The sequence below is a fragment of the Dipodomys ordii genome, unplaced genomic scaffold, assembly GCF_000151885.1.
Source record: "Dipodomys ordii isolate 6190 unplaced genomic scaffold, Dord_2.0 Scaffold4, whole genome shotgun sequence".
Classification (NCBI taxonomy): domain Eukaryota; kingdom Metazoa; phylum Chordata; class Mammalia; order Rodentia; family Heteromyidae; genus Dipodomys; species Dipodomys ordii.
The window spans coordinates 19489578-19513174 of NW_012267220.1; the positions used below are offsets into that span (position 1 = coordinate 19489578).

The 23597-nt window shown below is 41.2% G+C and overlaps 1 protein-coding gene across 4 annotated transcripts in view; it reads left to right on the top strand.

Annotated features, from left to right (window-relative positions):
• Mtus1 (microtubule associated tumor suppressor 1) overlaps positions 1 to 23597 on the top strand; it is a 110079-nt gene that overhangs the window by 15173 nt on the left and 71309 nt on the right. For 2 of the 4 annotated variants that reach the window (XR_001175412.1, XM_013025546.1), the window contains exons 3-4: positions 13961 to 14122; positions 22782 to 22913. Coding sequence is in view for 3 of the 4 variants with exons in the window: in XM_013025546.1 (XP_012881000.1) it covers positions 13961 to 14122; positions 22782 to 22913 (294 nt within the window). In the remaining variant the exon portion in view is untranslated. Of the gene's footprint in view, positions 1 to 13960; positions 14123 to 16560; positions 17076 to 22781; positions 22914 to 23597 lie in introns of those variants that run through there. The other 2 variants (XM_013025569.1, XM_013025560.1) reach the window with 2 other exon arrangements.

A 23597-nucleotide genomic window follows, 5' to 3' on the forward strand; every position in this document is an offset into this window, starting at 1 on the left:
CTACTGGTAGAAACCTCAGTAGGCAACTAATTAGTTGAATTTTCTTTCTTTCTTTCTTTTTTGTTTGAAAGGTATTGTGTCTAGTTAGTGTGTTTCTGCTTTTGTTGAGATGAAGTCTCACTATACAAAGATAGATGAATATGTAGATCTAGCTGCCTTCAAACTCATGATTTTCCTGCCTCAGCTTCCTGAGTGCTGGAATGCCAGGATTGTACCAACACACTGGGCAGATACCTTCATTTTTTTAGTAACATGGTTTTAAATGACTTTTATTATCTGAATTGGATCTTAGTCTGTTTTCTATTGCAATTGCTAAAATACCACAGACTGGAAAATATATAAATAATAGAAATCGATTTTGCCTCACAGACTGGAAGTAAGAGCATGATACCATCATTGTCCCATGGCATAACACAGAAGAACACAAGAGCTGGAAAGAACAAGAAGGGAAGAGGGTGTGGAATTCACTTTCACAAGTCCAGTTATCCATAACATACCCATTCCTGAATAGCATTAATTTATTCCTAAGGGCAGGGCCCCTTTGACCTGTTTCTGATTGGGCCTTACCTCTGAGCACTGTTATACTGGGGGCTGAGTTTTCAATATATCATCCAAACACAGCAGTTGTGATTTATTTCTTTGGGTATTTTTTAATTAAGGTGATTTCCAGCTTTATTTCCCCAGCATATTAAACAGCTCTATACAGAAGAACGTTTAATGTAAGTACAAAGAACAAGTCAGATAAGTTCCTAAATACATTCCTATAGATGGACTCAGAGGGTGTGGGTATTTTTAAGACTCTTACACATTGCCAAGTTCCCCTTTAAAAACAGCATACAAGTCTGTGCTTCTACTCTGAGTAGCTAAGAGTCTTTTCCAGATCTCTTGCCAGTATCTTGGTATGTGTAGCACCCTTTGCAAATATTCATGTTTAGGAAAGTGAAACATGGTATCTTATTTTAATTGGTTTATGCTTGGCACTCAGGTATTTATTGAATACTGGGAGATACAGTTGTCTTAGTGCTGGGTACCACAGTGAATAGAGACATAAAACAGGCCCTCAAAAGTTTCATCATGGGCTAGGAAGGTGGCTCAGTGGTAGAGTGCTTGCCTTGCATGCATGAGGCTTTGGGTTTGATCCTCAACACCACATAAGCAGAAAAATCCAGAAGTGGCACTGTGGCTCAAGTGGTAGAGTGCTAGCCTTGAGGGGCAGCACCCAGGCCCAGAGTTCAGACCCCACGACCAACCCAAAAAAAAAAAGTTTCATCATGGTGTGAGAGACAGCTATGTATGAATAAATACAGTGGTAGTTTCTAAAAAGAGAGGAAAGATCCTGGTAAAGCAGATTGGAATGAAACAATTGGTTAGGATATAAAATTGAGTGGCAAGGGAAGAGATAACTATCTATAGGGAAGGAGCCGGCTTTGTGAACAACGGGGTAGAAATCATTTTTTCCCCCCTCTGTTCAGGATTTTTTTTTTTATTGTCAAGGTGATGTACAGAGGTGTTATAGTTACACAAGTAAGGTAGTAAGTACATTTCTTATCAAACTTTTTACCCCTTCCCTCATTTTTCTCCTACTTTCCCTCCCCCTAGCCCCCCCCCAACCCCCAAGTTGAACACATCATTTTCAACATATTGTCCTGTGTATTCTTGTTGGAGCAAATAGCAAGAGGAAAAGTCCTGGAAGTAGAGCTTGAGTAGTGACCTTCAGAGCCAAGATAAAGTAGAAAAACTGGAAGTAGGAGATGAGATTGACAAGGACTTTGACTTTGACCTTGAATGACTTCAAGACTGACAAGGTCACTCTGATACCTGTATTGAGAATAAATAGATGTGAGTTTGAGATCAGTGGCAGTGGGATATTGCTACAATCACAGCCGAAGGTGATGGTTTCTCAGACCATCTTAGACTACAGGAAGATTCTAGACATGTACAAAGGTAAAGCCAGCAGGATTTTCTTTTTTTCCCCTTTCCTTTGCCAGTGCTGTGGCTTTGAACTCAGGGCCTGGGCACTGTCCTTGAGCTTCTTCTGCACAATGTTAGTACTCTACCACTTGAGCCACAGTGCCACTTCTGACTTTTTCTGTTTATGTGGTACTGAGGAATCGAACCTAGGGCTTCATGCATGCTAGGTAGCCACTCTACCACTGAGCCACCTTCCCAGCTTTGTTTGCCAACAGGATTTTCTTAGGATGGTTAATGAGAGCACAGAGAGGAAAGGAACCAAGGATGACTTATAAACATTCTGTGTGACCAATGGATGGCATTTCTAGATGGAGACATGGGTGTTGGAAGGGGGAAGGGGAGATATCAGGAGTTTGGTTGAGATTAATAATGTGTGTGTGTGTGTGTGTGTGTGTGTGTGTGTATGTGTGTATGAAATTAATGGAATAAGAAGTCCAGAATGCATAGGATAAGAGTGGAAGAAATATAAATTTGGGATTCAATAACATATAGCTGATATGTAAAGTAATATATAAGGTATATGTAAAGCATATGATATGCGAAGTAATATATAGCTGATATGTAATATATAGCTGATACGCAAAGCCACCACGATGGATGAGGCTACCAAGATAGTACTTATATAGAAAGGAGGTCATGGGTACCTCTGGGGTACTCCTAAACTTAAGGGAGAGGAAAGGTAAGGAGGAACCACAAGAGATCAAAAAGGAACAGCTAGGAAATGTAGGAAATGATGGTCAAGAGGAGCGACCCTGGGGCTGGGAATGTGGCTCAGTGGTAGAGTGCTTGCCTAGCATGCATGAAACCCTGGGTTCGATTCCTAAGTGCCACATACACAGAAAAGGCCAGAAGTGGTGCTATGTCTCAAGTGGTAGAGTGCAGCCCTGAGCAAAAGAAGGTCAGGGACAGTGCACGCTCAAGGACAGCACCCTGGCCCTGAGTTCAAGCCCCACAACTGGCAAAAAGATAAACAAAAAATAAAGAGCAGCGACCTCATGGCCTTTCATGGGAGAAAGCAAGACCCACTGCCACCAAATACTGCTGGCAGCAGAGTTAGGGCATTTAAGAGCACAGTTTTCAGCAGACCACAGAAAACCCCACCAATTGGCTTAAACCAGACAGTTGAGTGATGCTAATGGAAGCCTAGAGGTAGGCCGCTCTACCATTTGTAGTGATTAATGTCATCTTCCCGCTTTCTGTCCTTCCACTCCCGCTGCCTTGACACATGGGCTTTTCTCAGTGACAAAAATCAGTTAAAATATGGTCGCCAAGAGTTCCACACCCCTCCAAATTCCTACGGTTCAGAGATTGGAAGCCAAGGGTGGTGTTCCTGAGTCGAGGCTTTCTTCCTGACATGCCTTTCTACATTTATCAGGGAGAAAAAATCTTTCTCAGCAGCTTACCTCCTGGCGCTCTTATTTGTAATATGTCTCATTGGTACAGGCCCGATCACGTGGACCCCCTTAACAGCAAGAGAGGTTGGGATGCAAGTATCTAACAGCTGTCTATACGTGAGCAGCAGCAAGGGAGATGGGGGGTAGAAATGACAGTTGGGTAGTGGGGAAGGGTGTTGAGCGCAATAAGGTCACATTTCAAAAGAATTGTACTTACTTTGGGGGGGTAGATAACTATCATTTGTTCTTGGTTTTATCATATGCCTTTTCATTTTTATATATAGTAATGACGGTGATGATGATGATTTTGCTGGTCCTGGGCCTTGAACTCTGGGTCTGGGTCCTGTCCCTGAGCTTTTGTGCACAAGGCTGGCTCTTTACTACGTGAGCCATAGCTACCCCTCCAGTGTTTTGGTGATTACTAGAAGATAAGAGTCTCATGGACTTTTCTGCCTGTGCTGGCTTTGAACTGTGATCTGCTGGCTTTGAACTGTGATCCGCAGGTCTCAACCTCATGAGTAGTTAGGACTATAGAAGTGAGCTACTGGTACCCTGGGATTTTTCCTTTTTTAACCTTCATGTTTGTTGTTAGATACATTGTTGCCTCTGGATTTTCCTGTTTCTATGTATAACAAAATCTTTCTACACACAGAAAAGGAGCCATCCTTGTAAATATTATTTGACTTCAGTAACTGCTTTTTCTGTTTTTAAATCTATTAAAATATCTTTCGATATTTAAGTAGTTGTACAAAGGAGTTGCTATTCATTAAATTCTTTTTAATCCAACTTAATGAATGATGAGGACTGAGAGGTAATATTTGTATGGTACTATTGTGTTGATGTGTGGGTACGGGAGGCTTGAACTCACGGTATTGTGCATTTGCTTGGCTTTCTTGCTCATGGCTGGTACTCTGTCATTTGAGTCACACCCCCAATTGGGCTTTGTGCTGCTTAATTGGCAATAAAGCCTTCCAGACTTTTCTGCCCAGGGAACTGTGATCTTCCAGGTCTAAGGCTGGGATTACAGGAATGAGCAACCAGTGCTCATTTCTTTCCCTTCTTTTTCTTTTTTTATTTTTTCTTTTTGGTCGTGGGGCTTGAACTCTGGGGCCTGGACACTGTCCCACAGCTCTTCAGCTCAAGCTGAGCGCTCTGAGCCACAGGGCCACTTCTGGTTTTCTAGTGGTTTATTGGAGAAAAGAGTCTCTCAGACCTTCCTGCCCGGGCTGGCTTTGAACTGCGATCCTCAGATCTCAGCCTCCTGAGTAGCTAGGATTACAGGTGTGAGCCATCAGCAGCCAGCTCTATTGGCAGAAGTACATTCTATGGTGTGAATGTACCTTGATTATACGGCTGCTTGTGCACGCTTGGGTGCCTCACCTTTGGGCTACTGTGAATTATGCTGCTATTCGCGCATATATCTATTGAGTCTCTGCTTTCACTCCTGGGTATTCCCTGACATAGAGTGACTGGATCATATGATTAATTTGTGTGTGTGTGTGTGTGTGTTGCTGCCATGCTATTTTCCACAGCGACAGCACTGTGCACAGGGTTGGGAATTCTTCACATCCTCTCCAACACTTGCTGTTTATTATTTTTTTGGAACTAGTCATCCAGTGGTTATAAAGTATAGTTTTAATTTGCATTTCCCTAATGACCAGTGCTATTGAGCGGGTCTTCACATGTGCCTGTTGGCTGTTTGTGTATCTTCTTCATAGAATGTTTGTTCCGGTCCTTTACCTATTTTCAAATGGAGTTGCTTTGGATTTTGTTATATCTCTCTCTCACGTGTGTGTGTGTGTGTGTGTGTGTGTACACGTGTACGTGTACTGGAGTTTGAACTCAGAGCTTTGTGTTTGCTGGTTAGGTGTTCTACATCTGACCCATGACTCTAGATTCCTCTCTTTGTTGGTTATTTTTGAGAGAGAGAGGGTTTTGTAGTTTGTACTTGCCAGAATGACAGGCATGTCATTGTATATAGCTTTCCTATAATGAGATGGAGTCTTGTGGACTTTTCTGCCCAGGCTGGCCTGGAGCCATGCTCTTGCCAGTCCCAGCCTCCCCCATTGATTAGAATGATACTTTGTTGCCACTGTGCTGAGCATCCCCAACCCCCTCATCCCCCCACCAGCCTTAAACTGCTCTCCTATTTCAGGCTCTCAAGTAGCTAATATTACAGGCCAGTTCTAGAATTTTTTTTTTGTCGGTCGTGGGGTTTGAACTCTGGGCCTGGGCGCTGTCCCTCAGTTCTTCAGCTCAAGGCGAGCGCTCTACCACTTGAGCTACAGCGCCACTTCCGGTTTTCTGGTGGTTTATTGGAGATAGGAGTCTCACGGTCTTTCCTGCCCGGGCTGGCTTTGAACCTCGATCCTCAGATCTCAACCTCCTGAGTAGCTAGGATTACAGGCGTGAGCCACCAGCGCCCGCTAGAATTTTTTTTAAAGCTATGTTTATCTTAATTATTGTAGGTAACTTTAAAAAAATGCGCTCAGTTCTTCCTTCTAACACAAATCTATTGTCCTGGGTGCTAGTGGCTTACATGTGTAATCCTAGCTACTCAGGAGGCTGAGATCTTGAGGACTGCTGTTCTAAACCAATCTGGGCAGAAAAGCCCATCCAGGAAACTCTTAGCTTTAATTAACACACACACACACACACACACACACTCTTAGCTTTAATTAACACACACACACACACACACACGAAGTGAAAGTGTGGTTTAAGTGGTAGAACACTAGCCTTGAGCAAAAGAAGCTCAGAGAGAGTGCCCAGGCACCGAGTTCAAACCTCAGGACCCACAACCATCAATTGTGGATTTTAGGTTGAAATAGCATTCAATTATAATCCATGGAAGCCAAGTGCCAGTGACTCACAACTGTAATCCTAGCTACTCAGGAGGCTGAGATTGAAGGATTATGGTTCAAAGCCAGCTGGGGCAGGAAAAGACGTGAGATTCTGATCTTCAATTAACCAACTAAAAACCAAAATTGGAGCTGTGGCTCACTAGCCTTGGGGGAAAAAAAAATCAGGGACAGCACACAGGCTGAGTTTAAGCCTCATGACCAACCCACCCCCCACCCCACTCCCCAAAGAAAAACATCAGTGGAAAACTAGCATCAGTTCATTTTCCAATCTTTTATTTCTTTATTTTAGTCATCTTCACACCTTTCTTTTGCTGGTACTGGGGCTTGGGCTTGGAGCTTCATTCATTGACTTGGCTTTTTTGTTCATGGCTGGCACTTTACCTTTTTAGCCACACTTCCACTATAAGCTTTTTGCTGGTTAACTGGATATAAGATCCTTTTGGATTGTCTGCACAGGCTGGTTTGGAACCTTAATTCTCACATTTCAGCCTCCTTCATAGCTAGGATTACAGATGTGACCTATTGGTGCCTAGCCCCACATTACTGTTTTGATAAACTTACTCATAGGAACTCCGTGTGTGTGTGTGTGTGTTTGTGAACTATTGTAAAAATATCCCTTTTTCTGTTTTCCTTATAAGAAAAGTTTTGATATTGTATAGTATGTACACTGTAAGTAGTTTATTAGGCTTATTTGAATGCTACTTTTTATACAGGACAGGTACATTATTTTTAGAGGATTTGCCCTTAGAATTAATTGCAAGCGAACCAGAGGCCTCTGTTTATACTATGTGCAATTTATTTCTACCTTAACTAATACAATTTTTATTGCATTGAGTAATTTAATTTGATAATTCTTATAGTTAATTACTATGAAGGTCATTTTATATAGTTGCCTGTAAACAGCCCAAGATTTAAGTATAGCTATAAACATGTTCTTGTCTTTATTTTAATGACTTAGCATTTTACCTTTCTGACTCTAGTAGTGAATAGCTCTTCCACTTGTATGCCTTATTAATGTTCTGTGTTAACAAACTGACCTCAGCAGTGGAGTTTCCGTCATCGGGTTAGAATTCCCACTTCCTGAGTTCTGGCAGGTCCACCAGCCTTCTCACGGCATCCTTTACCGCAGATGATTTACTTGGCCAGTTCTGCTCTCTACTGCCATGTGATCAAGTTCTGACACAGGTGCTAAGAGGTGTGATGCTTTTCCTCCCCCACCTGCCTGCCATCCGGGTCTTCACTAGGAGTTCACAATTTCTCCTGCCGATACTCAGGAGTGATTTCTCAGGTCAGGGATCGGGCGTGGTTCTTGCACTGTCAACATTTGAGCTTCATGGGTGATACATGCAGTTAACTTTCTGGGAAAGCAAGTGAATGCTTTTGTGACACACTCTCTTACGTGAATCTGTTGTGCAGATTTTTTTTATTATGATGATCTATGTTATTTAATGCAGGTAAAATAGTAGCTCATTTTTTTTTATGTGTTTATTTGAATCTCTTCCTCAGAATTTTATCAGATACAAAGAACAGTGGGATTTTGTTTTGGTTTTGTTTTTTTTTTTTGCAGTGCTGAGGCTTGTGAGAAATGTGTTGAAGCGGAACACCTTTTTCTAGTTGATATTTCAGAGATGAGAAATTGCTTTGGCTGGGAGATGATTAGCAGCCCCAAGGATTGTTCTGATTTCTTTGAAGGTGTTTCCCAAGCAAGTTGGGAGTTGCCTTTTTTACAGGCCTTTCCTTTAAGAATGGAGGAGGCCCAACCCTGTGCACCTGTGAAGGCCCTGGGAGCTTTCTCCCGCAAAACAAACCATTTAATAGGAGTGTTGGGACAAAGAAGTCACATTCAGAGCCCATTCTTTGCCTTTCATTTCCAGCCCTGGGAATTATTTCCATTATGGGATTGTCCCATAGTAAAAGTGACTGCCTTCATAATAGCCATATAAAATGGCATTGACTTTTTTCTTTTGTTGTAAATTGGGGTTAGGAGCTGCAGTTTACAGATGCACCTGAGGAAAGTGATTATTGGAATCTATTCTACTTTACACTGTCTTGGTTTGTCTGTTTTGTCTTAGGTGTTTTCTTTGGCCCCATTGACTTTAATATAAAAATATGCTGTCTCATGCCTGTAATCCTAGCTCTCAGGAGGCTGAGATCGGAGAATCATTGTACAAAGCCAGCTCAGGCAGGAAAATCCACGAGACTCTTATCTTCAATAAACCACTCAGAAAACCGGAAGTTGCACTGTAGCTCAAGTGGTAGAGTGCTCGCCTTGAGCTGAAGAGCTGAAGGACAGTGCCCAAGCCCAGAGTTCAAGCCCCACAACCACCAAGAAAAAAAAAAAAGCTTATCCTCCAAAGAAAATGTCATGCCAACTCACATATAAGTATTACTTGTATGAAGGAAAATTTCTCACCTCTGCCCTTTCTTCTTACCCACTCTGTGGCACCCTGTAAGTCCTGTAAGACTGCAGTATAGTTTCTTAGAATTTTTCAATAATACAAATTCAGGATAAACTTCTTAAAAAATGTTTTTTTCTTTTAGAGGAGTCACGTAAAAATAAAATTTTATTTCTGTTAACTTTCATTTTTGGCTATCCTCAAGCTACTTAATTAAAATCCAATTTTGGAGTTTTTTATATTTTTTGTATGCTGCTCTTGGGGCTTGAACTCAGGACCTGAGTATTGTCCTTGAGCTTTTGTGCTCAACGCTAGTGCTCTACCACTGGAGCTACAGGTCCACTTCTGGCTTTTCTGGTAGTTAATTAGAGATAACAGCATCATGGACTTTCCTGCCCAGATTGTCTTTGAACTGTGATCCTCAGATCTTAGCTTCCTGAGTAGCAAGGATTATAAGTATGAGCCACCTGTACCTGGCCATTTTTTTACTTTTTATGGCTATCACTGCCTCTTTTCCTTTTCTCCTCCCTCCCTCTCTTTCTTTTCTTTCTTTCTCTTCCTTCCTTCCTTCCTTCCTTCCTTCCTTCCTTTCTTTCTTTCTCTTTCTTTCATTTTTCTTTTCTCTGTCTCTTCTTTCTCTTTCCCTTTCCTTTCTGTCTCCTCTGTTCTCTCTCTTCTGTGTCCCCTCTTCCCTCCCTCCCTCCCTTCTGTCTTTCCCTCCTCCCCTTCCTCCCTCCCCCACTTCCTCCCTCCCTCCCTCTCCCCACTTACTCTCTCCTCTCTCCTTTCTCCCCACTTTTTTCCCTGGTGCCAGTACTGGGGCTTGAACTCAAGGCTGATATTCTATCACTTGAGCTTTATCTGCACCTCTGGCTTTTTGGTGGTTAATTGGAGGTAAAATTCTCTTGGACTTTCCTCCCTGGGCTCTTTAAACTGTGATCCTCAGGCCTCTGCCTCCTTAGTAGCTAGGATTACAGGTGTCAGCCACCAGCAACTGGTTTTCTTCCTCATTTGCTATCTTCCTCTGTCTCTTTTTACTCCCTTCCCTTTTTTTCTTTCTCTCCCTTTTTCTTCTTCCAACATTGGTCTTAATAAGTCTTAACTGTACAATGCAGTATTGTTCAATTAAGTTGTTAAGGCATTGAGTTGTTCTGCATGTCTCTAGAAACTGAATCTAGCATCACAGAAACGTTGTCTGCACTGAACTGTAGGGTTTTTCCACAGCCTTTGACAAGCATCATTTTACTGTTTGGGTTATATAAAATAATGCTGACACATCCCTTGCTTTACACAACCATCTTTCCATTGGACTTTTAGTTTTCCAGGGCATTCTTTGCTAGCGTTGCTGTGGTGGTGACGGTGCACAGCCAGCGTCCTTAGGTTTTCCAAGATGGTTCTCCTGCACTGGCCCATTCATGAAGATGCACAAGCTCCACTCCCACACCGCTATTGTGCAAGGCCGGTGCCATTGTTCGCTCATGCAGATTTCCCCCAGACAGCAGATGGTTATACTTATTAGAACCAAAACAAATCTGTTGTCTACATGTGAGTATATGCTAGATGTACGAGCTTAACAAATGAGTAAACCTTCTACAAGTACATCTTAATGTCTTTACCATCCACATGTGGCATGAGTTAAATAACTGGATGTGGCACAGTCACTTTTTCAAAACTATAAGCCAGAGAAGTCCTATGCTGATTTCACTTTAAGAATTCCCACCATCAGGCTACTGAAGGCTTTCATTTTGTCCAATAGGACCACGTGTTTTTTATTTTTTCTATTTTGCTGAGAGCATATGTGTTCTGTTTTTCCATATACAGAAATTCACTTATATCACTGTTTTTAGATCAACTTAGAAATTTTCTTTGCATGTGTATGTGTGTGTGTGTATACTTTCTCAGGCTGCTAGTAGGCATGAACTCAGGTCCTTGGGCTCTTTGCTTGGCTTTTTTTGCTCAAAGCTGACACTCTACTACTTGGACTATGCCTCCACTTCTACCTTTTCATAGTTAATTGCAGTTAAGAGTATCATAGACTTTGCTACCAGGGCTGGCTTTGAACTCAGATCTTCAGATCTCAACCTCCTGAATAGCTAGGATTACAGGCATGAGCCACTAGAGCCGCCCAGCCCAACATTACTTTTCAGTGAAACATTAGGACTGCTCTTGAAACAATTAAGTGCCTTTGCTATGTGCTTAGTGTTTTCACCATTCCACCATAAGAGCTTTCTCCTGGCAAGAGGAAGAGCTCACATTTGATACTCCCCACCTCCAATCTTTCACTACCCAGGCTGTTTTTCTGTGGCACAGCAAAAGGAATGGCAGGTGGGTAGGCAAAGGACTCAGTGTCACTGGTTAAGTAAGTGGCCCAAGTGATCCATTTAAGTACTTTTGTTTTTCTCCCCTGTAAACGGGAACAATAATTATAGTACACAGTGAGGATTATCCTCAATATCAAATAGCTAGGTGGGAGTTTGTCCTGGCGCTGTTCAGCTGCAGTCTCTCCACTTAGGAGGCTGAGACAGGAAGACCTCTTGAGCCTATGAGTTGGAGGCTGGGGAATAAAGCAAGAGCCTTTAAAAAAAGGAAAATTATTTTGGGCCAGGTGCTGGTAGCTCACACCTGTAATCGTAGGTTCTCAAGAGGCTGAGATCTGAACATCACGGTTCAAAGCCAGCCTGGGCAGGAAAAGTCAGTGATACTCTTATCTCCAATTCACCACCAGAAAACTAGAACTGGAGCTGTGGCTCACAGTGGTAGAACACTAGTCTTGAATAAAAGAGCTTAGGGACAGTACCTAGGGGTACTACAGGACTGGCCAAAAAAAAGAGAAATGGTTAATCATCTTAGGGATCTTGTGAAAATGTAGGTTGTGATTCAGTAGATATAGGGTGGAGCTCACATGCGTAGCAAGTATTAAGTAGAGACTCATCTACTAACTTCTGCAGTCACTGGGTTGGGAACAGACAGAGTACTGGATGGAAAGAAGGCTGTATCAGTCTCCAGGAAGGTGTAAGAGGAGACTAGAGAAGAATGCCCTCAAGAAAGGCAAGTGAGTGTGTGTGTGTGTGTGTGTGTGTGTGTATGTGAGGGTTTATGTGTGTGGCTGGGGGCCTAACCTAAGGGGACAGAAGTTGGACGGAATCAATGCTAGGACTTCCTTTAAAATTAGATAGAAGATTAAAAGTATCCTTTGTAGATAATGCGAAACCCCTATTTTTAGCTTGAATAAGGTCCTTAACTATTCTTCTTTTTTATTTTAATTTTATTGTCAAGGTGATGTACAGCGGGGTGACAGTTACATTCAGTAAGGTAGTGATTACATTTCTTGTCTAATTTGTTGTCCTCTCCTTAACTATTACTCGTAGGAGGCCAGTGCGATACAGTTGGAAAGGAGTCACTGCTGCGAGCTAGCTGTCGAGCAAGATGTCATATATTTTGTGATTGTTTTCAAGTGAATTTTTCTCAGATTAAATTTTTCTTTGTTCTCATACCTTTTAAATGACCACTAATTTCTTTTTTCATATGGCAGAATTTGTAGGCCTTATATTGAGAGGGGAAGAGCTTTGGAAGGAAATGATAGGCGAATACAGTAGACTGGCCACCTGGTCTGTACTGATGTCAGAAAACTATGCTGAAGTGGATGGCTTCAGAGGCCAGAGCTCCTTTTCCTCTGCATACATTAGATTTTTATGATTAAAATCAACTAGGACAAGGAACTGAGCATAACATTCTGACAGAATTACTTAGTAAAATGTGACAAGATCACTTTCATCATTAAAGGTCTTCCCTCTATCAACCCCTACTTCTTTTTTTTTATTTTTTTTTACTGTAAAGATACTATACAGAGGGTTACAGTTACATGAGCAAGGTAATGAGTACACTTCCTATTGAGCATTGTTACCCCCTCCACAACCCCTACTTCTTGATATTCTTCCATTATGTGGTATTAGCAACAACGAAAGACTTTTTAATTATATTGTCAAGGAGATGTACAGAGGGGTTACAGTTACATTCAGTAAGGTAGTGATTACATTTCTTGCCACATTGTATAAAAGATTGGCAGGGGGAAGGGGGGGGAAACACATTTCTGATGAAGGAAAAAGTAGAGTTGTAGTTAACATTAATAAGCAAGTAAGTAGAAAAGCACTCAAAAGCATGAGTGGTGTGAGGATTCGGAAGGAAGGTAAGCCTGCAGTGAGCTTTTGAGATTGATTCAAGTGGAGAGGAGGGTAAAACACTTCCCAAGAGGCTAGGAATTGGACTGTGAAAGTGTTCATTTGTAGATAGCAGGCATGAGCCTACTAGATCTTTCAAACCAATAATGTGATTTGAAAGATCCCAGGAGAAGAAATATATACATTTTGTGGATAGGTGTAAACTTGCTGAGTGTTAGAAATTTTTTTTTTTTGGTCAGTCCTGGGGCTTGAACTCAGGCCTGGGTATTGTCCCTGAGATTCTTTTGCACAAGGCTAGCATTCTACCACTTGAGCCACAACCATACCACTTCCGGCCTTTTCTGTTTATTATACTGAGGAATCGAACCTAGGGCCTCATGCATGGTAGGCAAGCACTCTACCAATAAGCCACACTCCTAGTCCTACATAGTGTTTTTTTTTTTTTTTTTTTTTTGTCAGTTGTGGGTTTTAAACTCTGGGCTTGGGCGCTGTCCCTGTGCTCTTCAGCTCAAGGCGAGCGCTCTACTGTAGAATTTTTTTTTTCCTTTTCTGGTTTTGGTACTGGGGATCAAACCCAGGATGTTGCACTTGCTAGGCAAGTGCTTTGCCACTGAGCAACATCCTGGCTCTGTGTTAGAAATTTTGAGGGATGAATTGTGAGTTAAAAAAAGAATGCCAGTAATGTAGCGCCACCTGGTGTTGAAGTATGAATTTTTTAAAGTGAACTTTTCTCAGATTTTTTTTTTTTCCCTTCTTTGTTTCCATCCCTTTTAAATTATCACTAATTTCTTCTTCATAGGGCAGCTTAGCATATGCATGGGAGTTGGGGAAGGACATCACTCACTTCTTATGAACAATAGGAATAGTACTCACAGAATTTGTTTCTGCTTTGTCTTCCACTTGAGTGATGTCTGAGTTAATTGAGGTTGCAAGGTTAGAGCCACACTTCTCTTAGTCTAATTGCTTCATCCTTTGTGTTCTTCTGACTTTATAAATTCAGAATCAATAAGCCTGTGTAAATTTTCATATTTAATCGCTTCAGTGTTCTGAGTATTTTGAATTTGGACAACTCAGTGCAGAATATTGAGTTTAAGCATCAGCTTTCAAGATGAATAGTAGTAGAAATCGGTTTTTCTTTTCTTTCTTTTAATCCCAAGGAAAACCCACTTCTTTGAAAACTGCCCAGCCATCCTGGGTGAATTTGCCTAGACCACTTCCTAAATCCAAAGCATCTTTGAAAAGTTCTACGCTGAGGAGGGCAGGAAGCACCCCGTCTATTGCCAGCACCCACAGTGATCTGAGCACCTACAGCAATAATTGTAAGTCTTATGTCAGACTCCGGGAGCTGTTGAAATAATAGTTTAGAAGAAAAAACAATGTTCTGTAGAGATTGAAATTTTTGTTTCTGATTTGGGAAAATTTTTGAACATAACTTGTTGGGAAATTGCTCAGAAAGTTTGTCAATGGAACAAATGTGTTTAGGAAATCTCTTTTTGATGGATGTGCTGTGAAACACAAATAATTATGTGCAGAAGGCACCAGTTTTGCGGGGGGTGGGGGGTGGGTGGTTTGCATGAAGTAGCCTGAAGAGCATTATTTGAATTGGTGGTATTTTTCATGTTTAACAAAAGTACAGCAACTAGAGTGCTCTTAGAACCCAACTAGAAATCCAGAAAAAGATTCCTGCAGTTTTATTTTGTAAACAGACCGTATATCTCCTAGTTGTGAGTTATGTGATCTTTTACTTTGCATTCCATGTAATATTAACTACAGGCCTTATTTTGAACTCTGTAAGCTCAGGGGAATATTTTTTAAAGCTTTAAGTTATGGTAAATTCTGTCTTGTGTGTAAAGTGGATGAATCTATCCCTTTCATACAAAATGTGTTTGGGGCTCAGGTGGCTCAGTGGTAGAGTGCTTGCCTTGCATGCATGAGGCCCTGGGTTCGATTCCTCAGCACCACATAAGCAGAAGAAAAAAAAAGAAACTGGAAATGGCACTGTGGCCCAAGTGGTAAAGCGCTAGCCTTGCTGAAGAGCTGAGGGATAGTGCCCAGGCCCAAAGTTCAGGCCCCACGACTGGACTCCCCCCCAAAAAAATGTGTTTGGGCTGAATTCTCATTTCTTTCTTAAATGCCTTCATAAAACCATGAGTTAATTCAAACAATTTTGGAGTGACTGATGTGCCCATGACAGGTGCAGCGAGGGATAAAGTTATAAACAAAATGGTAATAATCCATAGCTGCTGGATGCGTAGAATTCCATTGTGCGTATCTAGCATGTTTACTTGGTCACTTTGTCCCTTGAGGGACAATTGGGCTGGTTCTGAATCTTGGCTATGGTGAATGATACCACAGTGAACATGGTGGTGCTGGTGGCTTTACTGTGGCTTTATTGTGCTCTATTGGATAAATTGTATTAAGTTAGCCAAAAGTTGCATGGTTTTCCTCATTTGTGGTAAATAAAATGTGCCTATAAATCTGTAAGTAAACATACTTGTGGTAAGCATGCCATTACAAATGAATTAACTGAAGTATAACAGATTGATGGAAAGCTCAAATAGTGTAATTCTTTAGAAAGACTGAGTCAAAGCCCAACAAAATAAGTAAAGGAAATGGGTACTTGGAAGAGGGGGTAGTAAGGGCAAGGGGAGAGGGATAGCTGAATGAAAGGGGAGGATGCAATTGGAATTACTTGTATATGCAATGACATTAAGAAAAATAAGGGAAGAGGTGGGTCAAAGGGGGGTAAAAATGGAGAAGAGATGACACAGATTAAGGTGCATTGTACACATAACCTACTTTGTTAAATGGCAAAATGTTTAGTACATAGCCTAAAAAATTAAGAAAAGTGAGGGAAAAGGTAGGTTGGAAGAGGTGGGTAAGAATATTGAAAGGGGTGACATTGATTAAGATGCATTCATACATTAATGCATACATTGATTAAGATGAATTCATACACTGCTTTGTTGAGAGGCAACTCCTTTGTACAGCTACTTAAAGATAATAAAAATAAGCATAGTTGAAAAGATACTTACATGGATGAGTTAGAATATCAGGTAAAACAAGGTAGAGCTATCTGAGGATGACTGGACAGCCAATCTGTATGTTTCAAGGAGAGATTAATTTCTTTTGTTGAGAAATTGGGGACAGCAAGATAGGATTATTAAACCTTCCGGGTGTAATAAAACACAGGATTGTCATGTATTTATTGTTTTGTTAAACTAAGTCCTGTTATCTGGGTTATATAAATACGACGTGATTGAGGCTCAGAGATTGTTGTTACTAAGTCCAAAGTCTCACAGCAAGTGTGTGTGAATGGCAGGAAAAGATAAAGTGTTAAGGTAATGGTAATCAAACACATTTCTGGCAGATCACTTGCACCCCCAGTAGCTGGTCTGATCGGCAAGAAGGTAGCACATATAGGTGCTTTAGGAATACCAGACTAGGGTACTTCAAATTAAACAGGATTATAATCTGCCTGTTCTTGAAATTTTGGAGTGGTGGCAGACAGGTAATTCCCTCTGCGAATCTGGAAACGTAATTCCTGCATGGATTCTTTTTAAGGTAATTGCTGTCCTAGCCTCCTTACTCCATTTCCTTAAGTGTGAATTTTCAAAACATACTGCCCAAACACAATTGCCAGTGCGCTCTCATATCCGTGGTGATGAACTTGGTGACCCTTGAGGCAGACCACATTCCACAGTGCCAGATCCAGTGTGTTTGCATCACCAGCCATGTTAACTTGGCCACTGTTTGTGTAAGGTGTCCGGCACTCCTCAGGACGTTGGGAAATGCTTCTGTCTGTTCCTTTTTGTCTGTTAACAAAGAGGTTGGCCGTGCCCCCGCAGAGCCTGTCTAGTGGCTCTGTGTCCTTGTTTGCAGATTAAGTATTCACATCAGTGAGTCTCTTTCTTAGTTTGATTTGCTGGCTGGTTTAATCTGTGCTGTGTTGTGAGCGCCTTGGAGCTTACAGAATTCCACCCCCCCCTTCCCATCCTAATTCACTTAAGAGCAAGCATGAGGAATATGGGCGTGAACATGGCTGCAGTTTTTCCTGCTTGAGTTTGCTTTGATCCTTTTAAATGACTGTACCAGGAGGATTTCGCAGTTGTACAGCAATTGATATTTCTTCAAAAATCTTTATCAATTCTACACTTAGTCCACCGGCTGGTTCAGAGAGGCAGTATGATGCTACCTTATTGACCTTGCTGGTCGTGGGATCCTACAGCCTGTGTATAATTCCTTTGTTAGCCACGTTTACTGGGAAAAGAAGTAGGTCGACGATTTCTGGTTTGATTTTCTTTGTAAGCATGCTTAAATTTCTTAATAAATTGATTTGGGACATCTTGATTGTTAGCTGTGGAACTTGTGTGTTAACTGTTGTAATTTTTTTCATGTTTATGCCTGTTTAGGATGTGAACGTATCTGTTTGGAAACAATTTTATTGTGTATGTGTTATGGGGCTCTAAAGAGAATTCAGTATTGTCGATGTTCTTGAGAAATTATTCTATTCTCAGATGAGTCGATGGTTTAATTTCTAATTTAAAAGCAGCTTTTGTGTATCTGGATTGCACTTGTGCAAATATAGAAAGTGTTTTCTTAGGATTAAAATGGAAACCTCATGTCTTATTATTTTCTTCATAATTATAATTAATACATCATTTCTGTAAGTGTGTTAAACCTGTATATGTTTTTAAAGAATAGCTTTAAAAGATGAAAAAAAGTCGATCTTACCTGAAATTTTCCTGCTTCCCATACAATAATGGAATGATCACATTAGGGAATAGCTTAATTCTTTTTCTGACAAGTGTTTTGATCCTTTCTGGCTTAAGCATTTGAATGCTTTTAAGGCGAGTGGCTCCCTCGCTTTGTCTGCCTGTTTCTTTGTGAGTTGATGCTGGTCGGGACATTGTTTAAGAACTTCTAAGATAGCCTAGTGAGCTAGTGAAATTAGCATATGTTTTGTGGAAATAAGGAAGCTGTGGAAGAGAAACGATTTTGTTTCTCACTTGGGAATTTTAGCAGGTCCTTTGTGTGTGTATGTGTGTTCTTTTCAGAACAGAAAAATTTGAAGTGAACGGTAATGATTCTCTTTGGATATTAGCATCTGCTATTTTCTGTAGTTTCGACACCAAATACACACATGTATGTAGGCTAAGCATTTTAACCATTTTCAGACCCAGCTATCTTATTGTCTGGTTTTTCAGGTCAATAAATGGATGAAGACAAGTGAGATATTCTGGGTGGTGAAGGTTTACCGATCATTGTGCAATTTGGAAAAAGACGTCAGGGGCTTCTAATTCTGCCACATTAGCAGGAATAGGAAGACCAGAGACTTCCTTCCTCTTTGGCCACGAAAGCATGTTTATTTCTGAGAGGCAGATGGTGTGGGGCAGTGGAAGAGATGCAAGACCAAATGTTCTTACACTGCTTTAGAAATAAGAGACGAAGTAGAGGAATGGAGTGCTCTTTGTCCCTTCACCTGGGCTGAGACCTGTGAGACACAGAGCTCTCACCTCGGCCTCATCCCACTTTTCTTCTAACTCCTGTGGAGGTGGACAGCACTCTCTTAATCTCAGTCTTCCCATCTAATGAATGAGTGCAGGCAAGCTGGATCAACTCTTAAGTTCCTCCCAGTAGCAAATATCGCTGACCTCTTGCATCATTTTACCAGAGGGTGTTTTGAGTTGAAGTGATTTAAATTAATGGAAGGAAGACCCTCATTGGCCCTCAGGTCTGTGTCTGTTTTATTTTCTTACAGGAATAGCCAATGGGGGTGGTCAACAATGGTCAAGGGTGAGGCGCAAGCAGTTTATACTGTTAACTGCACATTGCAGGATATATCAGTACCTACACTCTTCCCAATGGACAACTTAATAAGGAAATACAGAACACTTAAACGTTTTCCTAAGTCTATATGAGACTTTCTTTTTTGTGTGGTAGTATTCACATAAGAACTTAGGGACTTATTTGCTAGGCAGGCGCTCTACCACTTGACCCACACCCTAAGCCCTTTATATACTCCTCGTTATTTGGGGGATAGAATCTCATGTTTTGCCTGGGATGGTCTGGACCGTGATCCTCCTTTTGCTGCCTCCTGTATAACTGCGGTGACAGATGTGTGCGTGCCATTACATGCAGCCATTACATGCAACCGTTGGTTGTGATGAGGATCTTGTTAATTTTTTCCATAGGCTAGCCTCAAACTGTGATCCTCATCATCACTTCTTAATAGTTGGGATTACAGACATGAGCCACTGGTGCCTACCTATGGAACATTCTTAGTTGAAAGTTTCACTGTTTTAATTTAAAAGCTTGGACTCAGTAATAATAGTAATAATTTGATTTCTTTTCTTTTTTCTTTTTCTTTTCTTCTTCTTCTTCTTCTTCTTCTTCTTTTTTTTTTTGGTCAGTCATGGTGCTTGAACTCTGGGTTTGGGTGCTGTCCCTGAGCTCTTTAGCTCAAGGCGAGCACTCTACCACCACTCGAGCCACAGCGCCATTTTGGTTTTTTTGGTGGTTTATTGGAGATAAGAGTCTCATGGACTTTGCTGCCCAGGTTGGCTTTGAACCGTGATCCTAAGATCTCAGTGTCCTGAGGAGTAAGATTACAGGCGTAAGCCACCGGCACCCAGCTTAATAATTTGATTTTTAAGTAAGGTAGACAGATGGTCTGGCACAAAGAGTTCATGAAATGCACAAAACTGGTTGTTTCATGTGTGTGTGTGTGTATAATTGAATAAAACACTGATGACAACTCTATCTAGAATATATTAAGTGCTAGCACAAATAAGATTATAGGATGATGAGAAACCCTTTTCCAATACATTTTTTCTTCTATTCAGACTTTTCTAGGAATATGTCTTAATTTTCTTTTTATATTTTTAAAATCTGTTTTATTTCACTGAAAACATACTTTCGCCTGGTGAATTGAAAATAATGATTCCAGAGAATCTGTTATTGTAGCATAATTGAGATGGTTAGGGCCAAACATTGGCATCATAAGTGAGGCAGTTTTAAACTACACATTAGAGCTGGAACCTAAGTGTCCAGCTGTAGAATTCCATGTTTTTACTCTACAGACCAACTGTCCATAGTTTCTGACCAAGCATTAATCTGACCTCTGTGGGATTGAGTACCATAATTAGAGGATGACGGTCAGTGTGGCAGGTTTTCACACCTGCCATTCAAACCCACTGGTGATAGGTACAGTGGTGAAGTAATTCCCTGCCTCCCCCCCCCCCCATACCCCTTGGTTGTGCCCAAGCCAGGACCAGAGCTTAGACGTAGATTCCATCCCATTGTTGAACTGTTAAGCTTTCCAGTGGCCAGCAATACAGTAGAAGAAAAACCTGACAGCTGGGTATACTGACTCTGAATGAAGAAAGATTGAAACATCATCAGATCAGCTGTCCATGTTCAGAACTGCCATGGAGGGCAGGAGGAAGGCATCATGCTTTAGAACAATAGACATCATTCAAAGTGGGCTTTGCTAAGAAGCAGTGGAGCACTAGCATAGAGCCATTCTAGAGCTGAGAGAGAGATTTAAGCGTTGGGTCATAAAAGGATGATCACAGCTGTCCTTACCATTAATAAGGGACATATATACATAGAAAATCCTAGGCTTTGAGTATATATCATGTATTTGTGTATATTTTCATATGACTACACAAATATATATATATGTGTGTGTGTGTGTGTTTCTTGGAGTTAAGTGTAGACATTTTATCCTTGAAGTATGGACTTTTGACTCCCAGATGTTCTGAAACTGATGGATTCATTGTACTGAGCCTGAGAATTTGTTTACTGGACAAGATGTGTGTGTGTGTGCCTGTGCCAGCGGCTAAGCATAGCATGCGTATCACATGTCCTTTGCTTCACCGACTAGCCTTTTTTTTAAACTGAATTCTTTGGAAACTAGAGGTCTTGCTGTCTAAATTTTAGAGAGGCATGCATATAGAATCATACAATTTTATATTGCTTGAAAGTTGAACGGAAGTGAGTCATGCAAAATCTCAGCAACTTACTGCTGAGAATAACAAAAATTGCTTCAAGAAAAGCACAACTACAGTTCGGATTGATATAAAACATGGCTGAGACGCTATTGTATTTTTTACTTTCTTTATTAAAGTTGATTCTGTATGAACTGAAATGTTCCTTGAAACCTGATATGTATTTTCTGTGAAAATCTAAAAAAAAAAAATCTATGCAATTTTGCTACTGTCATTTTAAAACAATGGACTCATTCCTTATCCATCCTTTCAAAAGTTAGGTTAAATTTTATAGTAAATAGGGTTTCATTCATTCATTTTTCGGGTACTAGGGATTGAGCTCAGGGCCTTGATCTCTTGCTTAGATTTTTCACTCAAGGCTGATGCTACAGCTTCACTTCTGGCTGTCTACTGGTTAATTGGAGATAAGACTCAGCCCAAGCTTCCTTTGAACGGAGATCCATAGATCTCAGCCTCCTGAGTAGCTAGGATTACAGACCAGAGCCACTAGCACTTGGCTAGTAGGGTTTTAATACGGTCATTTCTATTAGCTTCCAGTCAACATTGGAAAGACCAAGTGCCTCGGTTCTGGGGAAGGTGAGAACTGGAGGGAAGGACAAGAAAATAAAAGAAGTGGGCTGGGAAGGTGGCTCAGTGGTAGAGCGCTTGCCTTGCATGCCTGAGGCCCTGGGCTCGATTCCTCAGCACCACATAAGCAAAAAGAAAAAAAAAAAGAAAAGAAAAGAAGTTGTCAGCCAGAGGGATGTCTGTGTTGATTTGACCTACTATTAGAGATCTATCTGAAGAGTTAACAGATAACTAGCACAGAAACTGCATGAAGACCAAGAGAGAACACTAGCAGGTCTTTACAAGGTTCTGTGGCGACATCTACAAGCGTTGTTATAGGAATTGTGATAGTTTAGCCTAGTGAAAATGTTCTTGCTGTCTTCACATTTAAAATGTGTTTGCAGACACATTGGGTATCTCAACCTTTACTAGAAATATGAAATGAGGAGGGAATGCAGGTTGGTAATTAAGAAATTTATGAATGCATGTTGTGTAACACAGTAGAACTGAAGAATTAGAATTAGGTTTTGAAGATTGAGAAACCAGCAATAAACAAGTCTGGTTGGGGGCTTTTTACATTGCCTACACTCTTGCTTTGTGTGTGTGTTCACATGATGTGTGTACACATGTGTGCACATGTGCATGTTTGCATATTGGTACTAGGGCTTCAACTCAGAGCCTTGAGCTCTCTGTGGGCTTTCTTGCTACGGGCTGGTAGTCATGAGTCTTGCTTCTAGTCTTGCTTGCGTGTGTGTACTGTTAGTGGGGCTTGAACTCAGGGCATAGGTACTGCCTGTTAGCTTTTTTTTTTAAATCAAGGCTGGCATTCTACCACTTGAGCCACAGCTCTATTTCCTGCCTTTTGCTGGTTAATTGGAGAAAAGAGTCCCACAATCTTTCATGTTCAGGCTGGCTTTGAACTGTGATAATCAGATCTCTGCCTCCTAAGTAACTAGGATTACAGGTGTGAGCCACCGGTGGCTTGGCTCATATCTACTACTAAGCAGCTGGGCTTACAGTCAGGTCTTACCCTTGTTGCTACTAAGGAATTTATCATTCTTGCAGAATTGCCATAGTGATGGCAATAGTGATGGAACTATCTGTTTTGGACCTGGACACTCCCTGTGGGTGCTCATTAGATAGGCTAGTTGCACAGCACAGATGGCTATGGAATTGGTCTCCTAACTTACCTGGGACCAATGCTGTACTGGACATGATGAATAAACTTGGATCATGCCAGGAAAAGTGGAATGTAGGGGGTTCTGTGGGTTATAGCTTCTGCTCTGTAGATCTCAACACTAAGTAATGATTGACAGGTGCTTAGTGAACATGACTGACTCAGGGAGGAAAGAATAAAATGGGAGAGCTTGGTAATTCTATTGATTTATGAAACAGAATGTGCTTTTCTGTTTTCTTACAGCTGGTAATGCCACTGTCCTCAAGTATGAGGAGAAACCTCCGAAACCAGCGTTTCAGAATGGCCCAGGATCCTTCTATTTGAAGCCGTTGGTGCCCAGAGCTCATGTGCACTTCCTTAAGACCTCTCCAAAAGGTGAGGACCTCTGCATTCCTCGAATGACTGCATGGTTTCTAAGGTTCTTGGCTGGTGGGAGGTTGTTCAGTTTGGCCAATTAGATTTATAGTGTATTTAACAATGATCTATTTCTATAAATGTCTGTTTTACACTGAGTTCTTGTTCAGGCAGCTGGTCATTTCCATTTAACCACCTGATCTCTAGAAATCAAGTAGACAAAGATATCAAGCGAAATGAACAAATCAGACTTGTAGTGTTCAACAATTGCAATGCTCTGCATGGAGAAAGGACTGAAAATGCATGATTTACTTTCCCTCTGCCTCAGTGTGCATGTTTATTACTTGCACGTTTGATCCTCCTTTTCCTTGCTCCTTATGTTTAAATCGTCTTGGGACACTCACTTTATAAATGCTGTAACTGTTAGGAATAATTTGACCTTAGGGCTTCTCAATTGTGAAGTAGATACTCTGTGGCCGGAGCCATGTCTCCATCTCTCTTTTTCTTCTGTTCCTCTCCCCCCGCCCAGTTATTTTTTTTTATTAAATTTATTTTATTTTATTTGTGAACATACTGTACAGAGGGGTTACAATTACATGGGCAGGATAATGTGTACATTTCTTACCAAGCATTGCAGCCTCCTCCTTTGTTTATCCTTCACATCCCTTCCCAGCCTCCCCCCTCCCCCCCCAGTCCCAATCCTTA